At 35.3% G+C, this 16,661-nt stretch overlaps 1 protein-coding gene across 3 annotated transcripts in view; it reads left to right on the top strand.

Annotated features, from left to right (window-relative positions):
- Ascc3 (activating signal cointegrator 1 complex subunit 3) overlaps positions 1-16,661 on the top strand; it is a 321,774-nt gene that overhangs the window by 158,957 nt on the left and 146,156 nt on the right. For all 3 annotated transcript variants that reach the window (XM_027402943.2, XM_027402942.2, XM_027402944.2), the window contains 6 exons: positions 1,089-1,280; positions 1,584-1,808; positions 8,648-8,767; positions 11,366-11,530; positions 13,934-14,020; positions 15,468-15,644. In XM_027402943.2, the coding sequence (XP_027258744.1) occupies positions 1,089-1,280; positions 1,584-1,808; positions 8,648-8,767; positions 11,366-11,530; positions 13,934-14,020; positions 15,468-15,644 (966 nt within the window). The remainder of the gene's footprint in view (positions 1-1,088; positions 1,281-1,583; positions 1,809-8,647; positions 8,768-11,365; positions 11,531-13,933; positions 14,021-15,467; positions 15,645-16,661) is intronic.

The raw sequence follows: 16,661 nt of genomic DNA, 5'->3' as shown, positions 1-16,661 counted from the left end.
AGTTTGTTGCTTAGAAATTCAAAAAATTAAGTGATCCAAGATGCAGACAGTTTGGCAATGTCTGGACTAGAATGTCAGCACCCTGAAACTCCCATTCACTGCCAATCCATATTGGGGCAGGGCAGGGGTGTAGTTAAAAAAAATATACATGATATTATACCCCTAAAGAAGCCTTTATTATTGAACAACTTTTGAAAGTATTACAGTAACATCTTAAGTTGTATAGAAATATTTCCTTAGTGAGTCTCTTCAGGTCGTTTAGAAAGCCTTTTGTAGTAAAATTTATGCAGATTCTAGAAGTTCAAACTAAGCCTAAGAATAAATACCAACAGGGAATTTAGGCCATTCAAAGTAGATGTAAGGTGGTGTTGAAATGTGATCAAAACTTCCACCAAAAATCAACGTGAACATAGCTGTAGGTGACCACAGTTGGGTTTCTGCACTCCTTGCATGTAGAAGACTAAGGAGAGTCAGTAGGCATTTCAGGTCTAGAATGGGAAGTGGAAATGGAGGGCACATTCTTCAGAAAAGACTCAGCAAATGCTGACCTGTGTGGATTGTGTCAGCAAGTGGAGGTAGGGCTGCGAGTGAAATGCTGTGCAGCCTTGGATTTTGACAACTCTAGATTTACTGTTAAAGAGGTGGCTTTTAGATGTGCATAATTGTAGCCAGATATTTGTGGAAGTATACAAGAAACTGTACAAGATATTAATCGGTTATGAAAGGTACAGCCAGGTTAGATCTTTACGGTATTGCATCGTGTTTTGCCAACTTGTAAGACATAACAAAACAATTTTTTTTTCTTTTTGAGGCAGGGTTTCTCTGTGTAGATTTGGAGCCTCTGAAACTAGTTCTTGTAAACTAGGCTGGCTTGGAACTCACAGAGATTCGCCTGGCTCTGCCTCCCAAGTTCTGGTATTAAAAGTGTGTGCCACCACAATTTTTGTGTAAGGCACCATTACCAAGTTATACTTTAAGAAACTTCAAAACAATGTTTGCTTTCTTTGATAAACTCCTCAACATGCCTGATAAATAGCAATTACTGTTAAATGCTAAGCAATTGTCCTTTTATGTTTTTTAATGTCTAGGTGCAAAGGTCAAGAAACAAGCAAGTTCGAGAATTATTCTCAGATGGCTTTAGCATTCATCATGCAGGGATGCTTCGGCAAGACAGGAATTTGGTTGAAAACTTGTTTTCAAATGGGCATATTAAAGTCCTAGTCTGTACAGCCACATTAGCCTGGGGTGTCAATCTTCCTGCACATGCCGTTATTATTAAGGTAGGAGCTTACTTCCCTTTGCACATGGATTTCTGTGCCTGTTAAAGCAAGCCTCTGAATTGATTTATTTAGAAAAATGTTGTGATTTGTCTGTTTCATTGACTGTGAATGCTGTTTTAGCCAGAATTATTTTCTTCAGTCAAAGTCTATTTTATATACAGAATTTAACTCTATCCAAGCTGATGAAGGGATTATTTAAAGTACACTTTTGAGATCTTTCCATATTTGCCCAATTTCAGGTTCCAGCTCTTCAGGATTATGTGTGTGTGCTTATGTAAATTTTATTAACTTTTCCTCATCTAGGGAACACAAATATATGCTGCCAAAAGAGGCTCCTTTGTTGACCTTGGAATTTTAGATGTCATGCAGATATTTGGCCGAGCTGGACGACCACAATTTGATAAGTTTGGGGAAGGAATCATTATAACAACACATGATAAGCTCAGCCATTACCTCACTTTACTCACTCAACAAAACCCAATCGAGAGTCAGTTTCTGGAAAGCCTTGCAGATAACCTAAATGCAGAGGTAAGAACTTAGAAGTTAGAGGTTGGGGAAAACTGAGTTGGTTGTTTATTTGTAATATCAGAAATATAGTGTGTGCAAAAGACAAAATAGGGACTGGAGAGATGACTCTGTTGTTCAGGGTACTTAATTAATGCTCTTGGAAAAGACCTGAGTTTGGTTCTGGGCACTCATCTCAAGCAGCTAACTTTCTTGGAAGGCCAGCCTCAAGGAATCTGATGGCTTCTTCTGGCCTTTACTAGCATCTGTTTGCACATGCACAAAGCCGTATACACACACAAACACTTAAAATTACATCTTTAAAATGAGAGGAAATAACAGGCTAAATGGCAGAATGTTGATTAGTTCATGGAAGTGTCAAGTGTAGACATGACAGACAAGAACTGGCTGCTGAACTAGATATCTAGTTTGATCTAGATCAGCCTTTCCAAGCTAACCTACACTGGGTAGGGGAACAAATAGCAATAATAAAATGTATATTTGTATTTTTCTTTTCTATTTTTTTAAGATTCATAAAGCTACCTTATTTAGATTACTTGATAGTTTGTTATTAACATTTTATATAAATTATATAAAACTGTATTTTGAGCTTGAGTGTCTTAATTTGTTTTGGGTGTGTTTTTGTGCAACTTCTGTGCTAATCTCAACAGCTTAGATATCTAACATCTTAGCTGACAAATACTGTAAACCTTTTTAACAATTTAGAATATATAGGTCAAACGCTAACTGTGTTTTCACAGCATTTTTAACTGTTGTTGTGGTATTCAACACTTTCCTATGCCTGTTTCCTTTCTTACCCTGAAGTTGTCTTAATTATTTCAGTAGCTAGGATGTAAGCATGACGGAAATCTCATAGTCACAATGTATGCTAGTCTTACACCACATACTTACAAAGAGCTTATAGAAATGTCTATTACATCCTGCTCCTATTCTTTATGACTCCTCTCTTGAGGACTAAAAGCAAACTCACTCAGTTTTCTCTGGTAAGAATAGTTGCCAAAGTCGCATCAAAACTCTACAGTGGAGTGGCATCCAAAGAGGGTCAAGTGTTGCAAAAGGGCTGAGAAGGAGGAAATACATTGGATGCCAGGCTGTCAAGAGAAAACATCTTTGTCTGTGAAAATCTATCGGAGGTCAGAAGGATAGCAAGGTTGGGAAGGTGTTGTTGGAGATTACATGGGTAAAGCCTCGGACCTCAAGTTTGTTCTTCAGGATCTACATGGTAGAGTGAAATAACCAGCTAGTGTCCATTGTCTTCTGACCTCCACATGTATGCTGTGGCACAGGTTTTACATGCAGATACACACTGATAAGTATTTTTTAAGTGAAATAGGGACAATAGCAAAAGGCACTAGTTTCTTTTAACAAAATTACAGGATACTAAAAAAGACTAGGAGATAAATTTTTATTCCTAAGGCAATTTATAATAACTCAGTTTCAGTCCTTGTTGTTATGATTGAATAGTTTAAATAACTAGGTATAAATAACTCAGAGGCCTCCTGAGCATCCTCTTACTTTCTGAGTCATCATGGCCAGGGATATTCTCAGATATCTGTAACATCTCAAGATTACTAGGTTGATTTTTGAAAATAGTATTCAAACACAGGTCCATTAAATGCTAAGCTAGTCTATTTGGTGGAGCTTAGATTTCAGGCATCTTAGATAAAATGTTGTAAGTTAAAAATAAATATCTGTCCTTCATATTCTACTTTATTCCATGGTCTAGACTAAACACTTTTGAAAAGGTCAGCAATAGTTTCACTTTTACGGTGCAAACAAGGTTGTTGTGCTGACTGGATTTTATGTCAACTTGACACAGGCTAGAGAGTCGGTTTGGAAGAGGGACTCTAAATTGACAAAATGAGTACTGTGGGCAAGTATGTGGTGTGTTCTTGACTGATGATTGTTGTGGGAGGGCGCTTACTGTGGGTGGTGCCACCTCTCCTTTGGTGGCCTTGAGTGCTATAAGAAAGCAGACTGACTGTGCCATGAGAAACAAGCCAGTAAATACTAGTCCTTCTTGGCTTCTGTATCAACTCCTGCCTGCCTCAGGTTCCTGCCCTGACTTCCCAGGATGATGGACTGTAAGTTTAAGATAAACCCTTTCCTCCCTTTGTTGCTTTTGGTTATGGTGTTTCATCACAGCAGTAGCAACCCCAATGAAGACAGATATCTATATAGCTTTCTTTTAAAGCTTGTGGAAACTAAATTTTAGTCAACTTTTAACTAACATCTCTGACCACTTTTTAAGTAATAAAGCCAAGTGCTGTTATAAGTATAAAAAATATACAAACTAAGTCAAATAGTCTTCTTATCCTTTAGAACAGTAGAATAGTGTCAGTGAAATTAGCCATACCCCGAGAATCAAAGTAAACGAGGACCCATGTGTTCATCATTAACTACTTAATAGATTTCAAAAATGTCACATAACTATGAGCATAATTCCATTTGTTTATGGAAAGGACATCCATACTTTGAAAATTTTAACCTTCATAGTGAGATGTAGTCACTGCTAATTTTTTTTATCTTGGTTTACTGAAATACATTCTTGCCAAATTTCCTGATAATAATACAAGTTGAATGTGAAATTAATTTTAATAAAACTGGAAATCAAATCTAAATCAACTTAGAGCATGAATCTGTGCTATATTATTAAGGTCATGGATTTGTATTCACCACATCTTAAGACTCAGCATTAGCAATGGTTAATGCAAAGGAAAATCAATTTAAATGAGAAAAATAATGTTTCTACTCATGGCTTTGACTTTATGAATATAATTTTAACTAATTAGACAAATGCATTAAGTATCATTTTAAAGCAAATGTTTGATGCCCATCTTTGCTCATTGACACCTAATGAGGTGATTCTATAATCTTAAAGTTGAAAGGTCACAAGTGTATTATTTATATAAAGCCACTTGAGTTTGCATTGAGAAAAAAGCAAGTGAATGAAGTTTATTAACATGTTTTCAGAAGATGTCGCTATGCACCGTTCTAGTTAGGCATTCTTTAAATCTAGGGTAATTTTCATATGTTCTAGCACTTACTCCTCAGAAGAATTCCATCCATGCAGAATATTGTTCAGATACCCTCTTATGTATAAAGGCCTCATAGTATAGCCAGGCTTCTCCAGTCTGCCTCTGACTATTCTCCAGCCCAAGTCCTTTGCCCCAGAAAGGCATTCCTCTGCTCTCATCACCTTCAATATCAAATTTTTTCTTTTTTATTTGCTTGTTTTCATTTTTTATTTATAAAATAGTACTCTTATTGATTTGTGAAAAATCCATTAAATGCCTGTTTCCACTTGGTTATATAGCACAATAGCATACTTGATTTACTGATTTTTTTTTTTTTTGGTAGTCCTTTGATACTCAACCCCAAAATCTTACTTCTAGCCTTGAAAGAGATGATAGAATAAATTTGCTTGCTTAGAGTTTTTATGGTTTTGACCAGTTTTCAATATATAACAGATAATCGAAATATCCGTATATTTATTTATATATATTTAACATATGGAGTAGGTATGAAGTATTACTTAAGTATTATATCTAAATCTCCAAATGTGCTGAATTTTATTTTATTTAATGGACTTTATAGTGTTATTGCATTATACACTAGTAACATTTCATCATTCATGTATCCAATATTTGAAAACTCTTGTTGAATGTGAGTCCACTGTAAGGCATAGGTGTTGGGTTTATAATATTCATTCAGGGTTTTATGCTGCAACCTCATCCAGAGGTACTTTGATGTGGCCCAGGACCATGTTTTTATGGATATAGCCTTGTACAGAGTATACTTCTAAGAAGAGTGCATGAATTCCAAAAAGTACACTGTGAAAAAGCTGTCACCAGGTGGCAGCTTATACTTAGAAGAAATTTCTCATTCTGTCATGAGGTGGCGATCAAAGTCTAGCCTCAAAATATGATATACCACGAAATAAACATGTCCTTTTCTATCTATTGTCTTTCCATTATATATGAATGATTAGAAGTTTTGCTTTACTTAAGCAGATGAGTGAGGCCTAGCCCCTCCTTTCTTTTCATCATATCTGAGGCAGCAGCAACAGGTTACTCACATCATCAAGCTTATTTTGTGTTTTCTAAAATCTCCATTTCCTATATTTTAACATAGGGTATATGATCTTAAGGAAAATAGGTCACACTTATATGATGTATACACACACATACTTTAAGCTAGAATAGGAAGAGTAGTTTATTGGGAATAGTGTAGGAAGGGAGCAGATTGAACAATACCTCGAACACTGTCTATACCAAAACATCTGGCTGGCATCATGTATTTTTAAATAGGAGGCGGGATGTCATATCATTTATTTATATTTTTACTAATTTTACTATAAAATGTGTAAGGCACGGTGTCAACACCTGAAATTTTTAAAAGCCTCTTTGAAGACAATGCAGGTTAGTAAAGGAAAGAGAAAATGAGTGCTGAGGGAGTTGTAGAACAGTAAACTTAAGTAAGCACTGCGGCTGCTTGCTAGTATTTGGAGACTAATAATGCTGGCATGTTTCTGGCACAGTAATGAAGTAATCATTTGTTTTCACCACCTGGGAGGGAAAGAGGTTAATTGCTAACATACCATGCCTTAACTGACTTTTCTTATGCCCACATGTACACAGTGTGCATTTGAAGTGTAATAAGCTATGTATGGGGTTTTTCATTTGTTTGTTTTTGAGGATGATCTTATTGCATAGTAACTGTTTAGCCCAAGGTGGTTTGACTTATGGCTATCCTCCTCGTTTAGCCCTCCTGAGTGCTGTTGTTATAGTCATGTACATCTGTTCCCAGTGAGTGTATTTAATTCTTTACTTTTGTGAACACCATTCAATATAGGGCTATATGGCATTTAATGACTCAAGTAGTTATTAGTTAGATATCATAGATTATATATAGGAACACATACGGATACAAATAATAGTGGTAGAAAATTTGGATATGTAAATAGATTTAATTCAAACAAGTTTCATTTAACTATTCAGAATAGAAGTATTTAACTACCCTAAGTGTAATTCTTCAGTAATTATTATGCAGCTCCTTACTGGCTCAAATTTAATTGTTTTGCATGATGGTTGGTGGGACAGTATTATGGATTCAATGCCTGGCCTTGTGTGTGCTAAGCATACTCTTACCACTGGTCTATAATACCAGCTCATCCACGTAACATATCTGACAGGATTAGTCATATAAAATTAAAACTGCAAGAGTTAACACAAATGTGGTGGGTTTTTTGTTTTGTTTTGTTTTGTTTTTTAGTATAAATGCTAAAATGGCGTTCCGTATTTTGCCTCCTAAAGTTATATAGAAATAAATTGAAGTTTCAGAACACATCTCTTCTTGTTTAATTCAGCTCAGGATTTGTAGAAAAACTACAGGTAGCCAGTTTTCACACTTGGAACACTCTCCAGAAAGCACTGTCACTTCTTATTGGTCTGTTGGATAATCAAATACTTCTTCACAGAAGTGTTTCATTAAAATTCTGGTAGTACCATTGTCTAATAATTGCTTTCTATACACAGGTCTCATGTCAGTTTATTTTTAAATCATTAACTATTGGTTTCTGTTGTGGAATAGAATAATTATTTAACTATATAAAGATGTGTTGAATAACTTTGTAAAGGTGTGTTGCATTTGTTTATGCTGCATTTGTTTTACTGTATAAAGATGTATTGCTGTTTCACCTTGCCTACCTAAGGCACCTGATTGGTCTAATAAGCTGAATGGCCAATAAATAGGCACTGGAAGCATAGGTGGTACTGACGGGTAGAGAGAAAAAGTGAGCCTCCAACCCAGACATGGAGGAAGCAGGAAGGCAACATGGACAATATGTAGATGAGGTAATTGAGCCTTGGGGCAGCACATAGATTAATAGAAATGAATTAATTTAAGTCTTAAAAAAATGCTAACAAGAAAGAAGCCTGAACTAAGACAGACCATTCATAATTATAAGTCTCCACGCCATGATTTGGGGGCCTGCAGTCCAAGAAAGCCTGCTACAGGCTTAAAATACGTTAAAATTCTGCATTGCACACTTTCTGAATTTAATGTAAAATATTCCTTGTTTGTGGTTTACACATATAAATTTTCTAATAATAAAAGCATTCCTTACTCTCCTGAATGTTTTTTTTTTCATCATTGGTATTGTTGTCACTGGTTTGGCGAAGGAATCTTGTCACTCACCCATGCATGCAAGGCAGTAGTAGCCACCATTCTTGGCAGGTCATTTTTTTTAAGTATTAGTATGTATAGAAATCCTTTTTGTAGAAATGGTTGCAGGTTTCTGTTTTGTTCCATTTATGTGTCTATGCCAGTGCTGAGGCATACAACATACGACTCAGAGACAAAGCCACCTTCCCTTCAGTGTTCTTGATAATAACTGCACAGAATCAGGAAAGTACATGCAAGGAGTAGTATTTTGTTATCGTTATTCTAGTATACTTAACATTAAATGTTTCAGACAAAAATAAGTGAAACTAAAACAAATTGAGTAGTGAATTGAATAAGGAGAAAAATAACAAATAACAAGAAAGCCCTTAATACTGTAAAATTTAAAGTTCATATTTGAAAAATAATCAAAAGCCATAAAATTGAGTAAATTCAGCTTTTAGACATCATTTCTAACGTAGTGTTTTCAATTAAATGAGGCAGCAGTGATGTTTAATACATTGGAAAAGTCATTCCTACCAATTGTGCTTGCCTTTTTAAAATAAAACAGTACAATGACCTGTTTTCAATACTTAATTTCTGGCAAAATAGTCTTTGCTATAATATTGATATGTCTTTAATGCATTACTTTAATAGCTGCTTTATTTTTTGATTTGCAGATTGCTTTAGGAACAGTCACCAATGTGGAAGAAGCAGTGAAGTGGATAAGTTACACTTACCTCTATGTCCGGATGAGAGCAAACCCATTAGCATATGGTATCAGTCATAAAGCATACCAGGTAGAAAGTTCATTTGCTGGGGAAAAAAGGCCTCCAGCCTTCTTTGGGGCTGTGTTGTCCTTTCACGATGTGAAAATAAATACTTGTTACTCTCGCCTCATTTGAAAAACAGGTGTAGACCTGGAAGACAATTTCAGAGCTTTAATGGCTTTTCAGAAAACTAAGGGAAATGAAGTTGACCTTGATAATTTCATTCCTTTCTTTAAATTACTTTTGCTGCTAATACTATTAATTTCCTATTTATGTTATGATCAAGCCATTTTCAGACATATTATCATTTGTTATTCGTATTTTGCTATGTTTGTTTTTAAGCTGATGTACTTAGCTTGGGAGTGCACTGGAAAGGAAGAAATTGATGAGCATGTTTTAATAATGGCATATGTTATATATAATCTGTTTCTCCTATCAAGTCACTTTATTCCTATTCTGTAATTTTTATGTGGTAGCTGTGATGAGTCATCATAACTCTTTGGAGGCCCAGATAACTTTCATGAATCAGTACATAAGCAGACTGAGAATTAGAAACATGTGGTAACAGCCTTTCTCATGAGCTTTATGGTTGTGTGGTCCATATGGCTTTCAGACTCCATATGACCTTGTTTTTTCTTTAGGACTCCGCTTATATGCTGTAAGTGCTTCCTAATTACAGATAAAATCCTGTTGTTGTCTAATGAAAACATTATTATCGTCATGTCAAGTCACAATTATCAATAATGTTGAATTTTACTCAAAATGTTCCTCCATTTACTGATAGCACATATCTGATCTTATTACCAAAGTCGATCTTGGGGCTTTTCCTTTCTTTTTCCTTTTCCTGTGCAGTAGATTTCATAAAATTTAAGATAGAAACTAGTGCTGAGGCTGTTACTCTGATATTTCTGGTGTTTCATATTTGGGGTTTTCTCTAGCAAAGATTCCACTACCTTTCTTTCCTTCATTGAAGTGTGTGCCAAAGTTGATGCATTGCTAAGTATAGATACATTATAACCTCTAACTTTATACATGGTGATTAAAATAATACTGGCTGTCCACATTACAAACATAGGCATTGTTAGAATAATTGAGGGCATTGTGAAGATTTTCTAAAAGTAAGACTAAACATGGTACAGACATAGTAGTTTGAATGAGAAGTCTTCCCCATAGACTTCTTCCTGTATTTGAACACTCAGCCCTCAGTTGGTGGTGCTGTAGAGGTGGTTCTCCACCTGTGTGGGTCACGACCCCTTGGTAAAATGGCAGCCTTTTCTCAGGGCTCACATATCAGATATCCTTCACATCAGATATTTACATTACAGTTCCTAACAGCAACAAAATTACAGCAAACATAATTGTATGATTGTGGATGACTGTAACATGAGGAACTGTATTAAAGAGTTGGAGTGTTAGGAAGGTTAAGAACCACCGCTATATAACCGTTAGGAGGTGGAGCTTTGATGGAGGAAGTATGTCACTGCTGGTGTGCTTAAAGGGTTTATAGTGTAGTATCTCTGTCTGTTTCCTATGTGAATGGAAATGTAATCACACTGGCTGGCTTCACACTCTTGTCATTCTTCCATGCCTTTCTTACCATGATGGACTCTGTCCCTCTGGAACACTCAGCTAAGGTGTTTCTCCTAAGGTGCTTTTGGTTGGTTGTTGTTTTATCACTACATCAGAAAAAGTAACTAGCATAGCCTATCTTTTAGGAGCTAATAATATCAAATCTTACAATAAGAGCATATTATTTTTATTTTAAAATATAAGGTTGCTATTATATGTCATTTTGTGTAGTGCACCAGTATAAAGAATACTTTTGGTGTGGTTTCCAGTAATAACTATTTATTCAGCTATTTGTTTCTTTATTTATTAGAGGGAGAGGCATATGCTAGAGGATAACTTGAAGGAGTTGGTTCGCTCCTTCCACAATGTTGGTTTCAGACATCAAGTTGAGTCCTGATGAAAATGCCTTTACCCTATGAACCATCACCCTATCAGTGTCTTTAACTTTGTATTATTTTGTTTATTTATGTGTCTTACTCTTACTAATTAACATAAATTTGTAAGGATAAAATTCCTACTAATATTGATCAAGTACTTTAATGTATATTGAATGGATTTGTAACACTATTAATAAGTTCTTATTTTAGATGAACGCAATATAGCCTTTTACAGTGAACAATGAAAACTTACCACCTGCTGACAAAGCTCCTAACCTGAAGTAGATTCCCTTTGGCTTCATTTTTCTGATTTCTAAATTTTATTTTATCTCTAATGAAGACCTAACTTAAAATAAATGGCAACAATGCTATTCTTTAGATTTTGAAGATACTTCAAAAATACTGTATATTTCACAAAGCTAGAAGAAAACTTTTTGTAATTTAGAAATGATAACTATTTAAGGAAACAGGTATGTTTAATCATTGCCAAATGTGTGTATTAATAAAGATGATATGCTATACCTTTAACATCTACAGTTTTTACATGTTTTTAAAAATAAACTCTAAACCCTCAAGAGTCTAAACCCTCAAGAAAAAACATGTTAAATTTCATAAGTATGCATATATGCTGACTTTCTAAACAGTTTGATACATTTATCTTTTCTGGCTCTGTTTCCTATAGATTGACCCAACATTAAGAAAACATCGAGAACAGCTAATCATTGAAGTTGGACAAAAGCTGGATAAAGCTAAGATGATTCGTTTTGAAGAGCGAACTGGTTATTTTTCCTCTACTGATTTGGGTAGAACTGCCAGCCACTACTATATTAAATACAACACCATCGAGGTATTATACTAAATGGAGCACAACAGTATCTTCATTTTTTATTCAAGTATTTCTAGTTTTTGGCATGTATTGATAATTCTAAATAAGCAGCTAATACAACAAAAATACATTTAGACTAATTCAGTAATACCCTTAGTATTCACAAGATACAAATAAGATTTTAAATAGTCTAGGCCCTTTGCCAAACCAATCAGTGAACTTCTAAAGCAAGTAGAACATATCTCTGAGTCCTAAAGAATGAATGCCAGAATAAATTAAGTGGGCAGTAATAGCTTAATGATTTGATAGCTTAATGATTTTTTTAATAAAAAGTAAAAATTTTTAAAAAAGCATTTTTAGAGCCATTAGATAGAGTTAAAGTAATAATTCACCAGGGCCAAGCTTGGGTTTTTTTTTGTTTTTGTTTTTTTGTTCTTTTTGGTTTTTCGAGACAGGGTTTCTCTATATTGTTGCTTTGGACCCTGTCCTGACATTCACTTAGTAAACCAGGCTGGCCTCAAACTCACAGGAATCCACCTGCCTCTCCCTCCCAAGTGCTGGGGGGGATTAAATGCCACCACCAATGCCCAGTATGGGCTTGGGGATCTTTGAAGGTTAATATTTTTAATATACAATTGCAAATTCTTGCCTTTTTTTTTTTACTGTTTTTTTTTCTTTATTTTTCCAATTGCTGTTTGTTTGGGTTTTTGTTTGTTTGTTTGGTTGGTTTTGGTTTTTTGAGACATGGTTTCTCTGTGTAGCTTTGGAGCTCTTGTAGACTAGGCTGATCTCAAACTTGCAGAGATCTGCCTGCCTCTGCCTTCAGAGTACTGGGTTTAAAGGTGTGAGCTACCACCACCCAGTTCCAATTGATGTTTTTTAAGATTGGTTATGGATGTGGGAGTTTCATTTTGGTGCCTAGTCTGGTCTTAGTTTCTAAGTTCAAGTCCACCTCCACTTCCCAAGTGCTGGGTACTAGGTATGTGCCAACATGCCTGTCCTTACTCAATGCCTTTTGAGTTTGATCCTGCATCTGATGAGGTGCCCCTTTAGCAGTTTAGTTTATCCATAGTCTTCTGTGTGTGTGTGTGTGTGTGTGTGTGTGTGTCAGTGTGTTTGTTGGGAAGTAACAGTGATCACTCATGTAAGGAGACTTAAATTTGGTTTATTTAATGGTCATGTTTTGAATTTTATATTCATTTTTCATTTTACACTTTCATAGATATTTTAATGTAAAAATATTTCAATTAGATTTCTTCAAATGCAGACATACTAATTTATACAAAATTAAGTTTTTATACTTATTTATTGTTTGCTTATAAATAGAATAGGTCTTAGAAAATATTTTTATGTGCTTACTAGATTGTCCCTATATTTTCTGAAATAAACATTATATTTGCCTGAGAGTCAGATTCCTTTAAAATCTTTGACATATATTATCTTACTACTGTGATCTGGGGATTCTTCAACCCAGTACCCAGCTTTTCACTCCTTCTATCACCTACTAACCATGTCTGCTCATTTTTCTCTATTGCACAACTTGTTTTTCATGTCCACTCATCAGCACACTGCTACCAAACCAAGTCTTTATTTTTTTAATTACTTAGTTTTTTAAATTTATTTTACATTCTGACCACAGCTTCCTCTTCCCTGCACATCAACCCTATGAACCCCGTCCCCAATCCACCTGTCTTCCACCTCTATTCAGAAAGGGGCAGTCATCCCATGGGTGCCGTCAAAACATGGACTCTCGTTGTGGTAGGACTCAGCTCCTCTCCTTGTATTAAGGCTGGGCAAGGCAGCCCAGTATTAGAAGCATGTTCTCCAAAGGCAGCCAAAGCTGTTAGGGACAGGTACCACTCCCACTTCCAGGAGTCCCACAAGTAGACAAAGCAACACTACTGTGACACATATGCAGAGAGCCTAGGCTTATCCCATGCAGGCTCCCTAACCATCAGTCCATAGTCTGTGAGCTCCCATGCACAGAGCATTTGCTTCTGTGGGTTTCCTTGTGATGACCGTGATCTGCCTGGCTCAGACTTGCTCCTACTCCACAGTGGAATTCCTGGGCCCAGCAGAGTCCAGGGCAAGTTTTAAACCCATTTGCATTTGTTCTACAATTCTCAGTCTCTGTCTTCATTGAACATAACCTTTAACTGCTTTTCTTCATCCCAGTATCATTGATAAAGTCAATATTATGAGAATCAGCAGATTACTGTTTTCATATTAATTTCTCTGAATTTTACATGATATATGATTAATTTAGTGTCAGTGAATGATCCAGATAAGATTTCTGTATACCCACGCCAAAGTGATTTGATGAACATTTTTTAAGTATGTAATGTAGATTTTGGTTAATAATAGCTTTTACTTATCATTTTGTTCACTTCTAATTTTGATCAAATATAATATTTATTTTGACAGACATTTAATGAACTCTTTGATGCACACAAAACAGAAGGTGATATCTTAGCTATTGTCTCCAAAGCTGAAGAATTTGATCAAATTAAGGTAAGATTAGTTGAGCGTTGAGTTAAATATATATGACCTAAATATATTAATTCATTTATCAAAACTTGTAATTAATTACAATTTCTTGGACATATTAATTAGATAGCATATTACATTTGGAGTGTCGGCACATCAACAATGTCAACTATCCTGAAATTATACTTTATATCATTTTTTTTTGCTTTTGCTCCAAATCAGTAATTTTGTAGATACTGTGGTATTGAAACTATCAGCTAACGCTGGGATAGTGGTACACCCTTTAATCCTATCTTTTGGGAGATAGATCATCTCTGTGAGTCTCAGGATAGCCTGGTCTACATAGCAAGTTCTAGGCCAACAGTTAGTTACACAATGAGACCTTGTCTCTCAGAGAAGTGTAGGAGGAGGCAAGAGAGAGAAACTATTGAATAATATAAGTAGGTAGCCTTTGGATTACTAAAAGGTAAAGTCCATTAAAGAAAATACAAAATATCTGCATGATTCAGATTTAGATTTGAATATTTCTTCACATTGTAATTTAATCTCATTCACAGTAAAAACTTACAATACTCTGAAACATAGTACTTCACAACTTGTAAGATGTGAATGTGCTGACTTCTTGCCCCATGTTGGGTGCCATTTGTCCCGACCTGCAGGATGGCAACCTGGTGCAAGAGAGTCAGGGATAGGGAATGGGGACAAGAGACACAGAAAGAACGACCACAAGACAGAATTCTGAACAAGTGGCAAACTTTATTTTTCTCAGGCTAGTTTATATAGTCAGCAGAGCAGATTATGGGGGTTGTTTGTGGACCAGGTGTTAGTATAGGCAGGATATTAGGAAGCCAAAAAGAGTATGTTTGGCAGGGTAAAGAGTTCATGAGTAAGAGGTCCAGGAAGGGTTGCCTAGGTGACTGAGCCTGTGGGTGGAGGACTGAGTCAAGTTGTTTTCTTTTCTTGAGCTGAGGTACTAAGGAGCTGCTATGTAAAGGTTAATATACAACTATGTGGTCAGCCAAGGATGGCCTAGGATCTCATGCCCAGCCCTGAGATCTCATGCTCCCAACAATGCCTTGTAAAAATATGTGACTATAATGAATGCATTTGAAGATATTCAAGTTCGCCCTAATCCAGTTGGGCAGAAGTTTAATTCTTATCAAATAAAAAAAATGAAATCTCATCAATCGAAAGGTGGTAAGGTCAGGTGATTTAATTTTTATGGCATAGCAAATTTTTATATGTCAATGGAAACTTTTAATTATGAATAATAAATTTAATTGTATCAGCTTCAAGATAGTTTCGTATTGTATTTTACAACTACCTGTGGGAAAATTAGTGGTTTCAGTACTACAGAAGGAAATTGTTGTCATATAAAGTAGAAGCTTATACAGACATACAGTTTAATTTGAACAAGAAAATTTTCCTTAATTCAATCAAAGTATTAATATAAAAACCTTACCTCTTCTAGGTCAGAGAGGAGGAAGTAGAGGAGCTTGATGCCTTGCTGAACAATTTCTGTGAACTCTCAGCTCCTGGAGGTGTGGAAAATAGTTATGGGAAAATAAACATCTTGCTTCAGACCTACATTAGCCGGGGAGAGATGGACAGTTTCTCCCTCATATCAGATTCTGCATATGTTGCCCAGGTAAGACTCTTAATCCTTTCCCATTTTTGCTGATCTTTAAGTTAGTCTATGATTTTCTGAGAATGCTGCCAACTGCCATTTTATCTTAAAAATGTTTCCAGTTTATTTGTACAACTCTTATGTGATCTGTTCTTATAGATCAGGACTGGATTTCCATTTGGCTATAACAAATTTACAGTTAAATATGAGTTAATAAATGTATCTCATTCTGAATTTCTGGTTTGGTAGCACATTACATGGATCTCTCTGAGTTCAAGGCCAGCCAGAACTATGTAGTGATAACCTGTCTTATGAATACCAAAACAAACAAGCAAAAAAAAAAAAAAAGTAACAGTGATCTTCTCTGCCAGTCATACTTAAAGGTTGAGAGCTGAAAGATAACTATTCCCTAAACTACACCTCATTTACTTTATAACTTTTTAAATTCTGATAAAAAATGAAGTAAAGTAAAATACTTTATTTTATGCATTTGTTGTTTGCCTCAGATAAACATAGCTTATAAAACAAAATATGTTATTTTCCTCTTAAGTATGCATTTATAATGTGATTTTAGTAATGTCTCCCTTAAAGTGATACAAAATTGAAACTTGAATGTGTGAGATTTTTATTATCTCTCTCACACATACACATATTGAGACATGATCTCACTCTGCAGCCCTAGCTAGCCTGGAAATCACTATGTAAACCAGTCTGACCATAAAAAAATTTCACACAGATCCACCTGCCTGTGCCTTCCTTCTCAACACTGAGATTAAAGATGAGCACCACCACTCCTGGCTTTTATGTTTATAATTTTGTTCAAATTAACATAGAAAAAGAACACATGAGTTATATGAATATTAATAGTCATGAGTACTCAGGAGGGCTTTCAAATAGCTGAAAATAGAAGATATTTAAAAACATGAACTCAATATATTGGTAAACAGTTTGAATGAATATATTAATTCAGTCATTATAACTAAGAAACCAGATGATAATGTCACAGATTATATAAAATGCAAAAGTTTTCAAATTCTC

Source organism: Cricetulus griseus, chromosome 2 (assembly GCF_003668045.3).
Source record: "Cricetulus griseus strain 17A/GY chromosome 2, alternate assembly CriGri-PICRH-1.0, whole genome shotgun sequence".
NCBI classification, from domain to species: Eukaryota; Metazoa; Chordata; class Mammalia; order Rodentia; family Cricetidae; genus Cricetulus; species Cricetulus griseus.
This window is presented reverse-complemented; position numbering and strand designations above follow the sequence as displayed.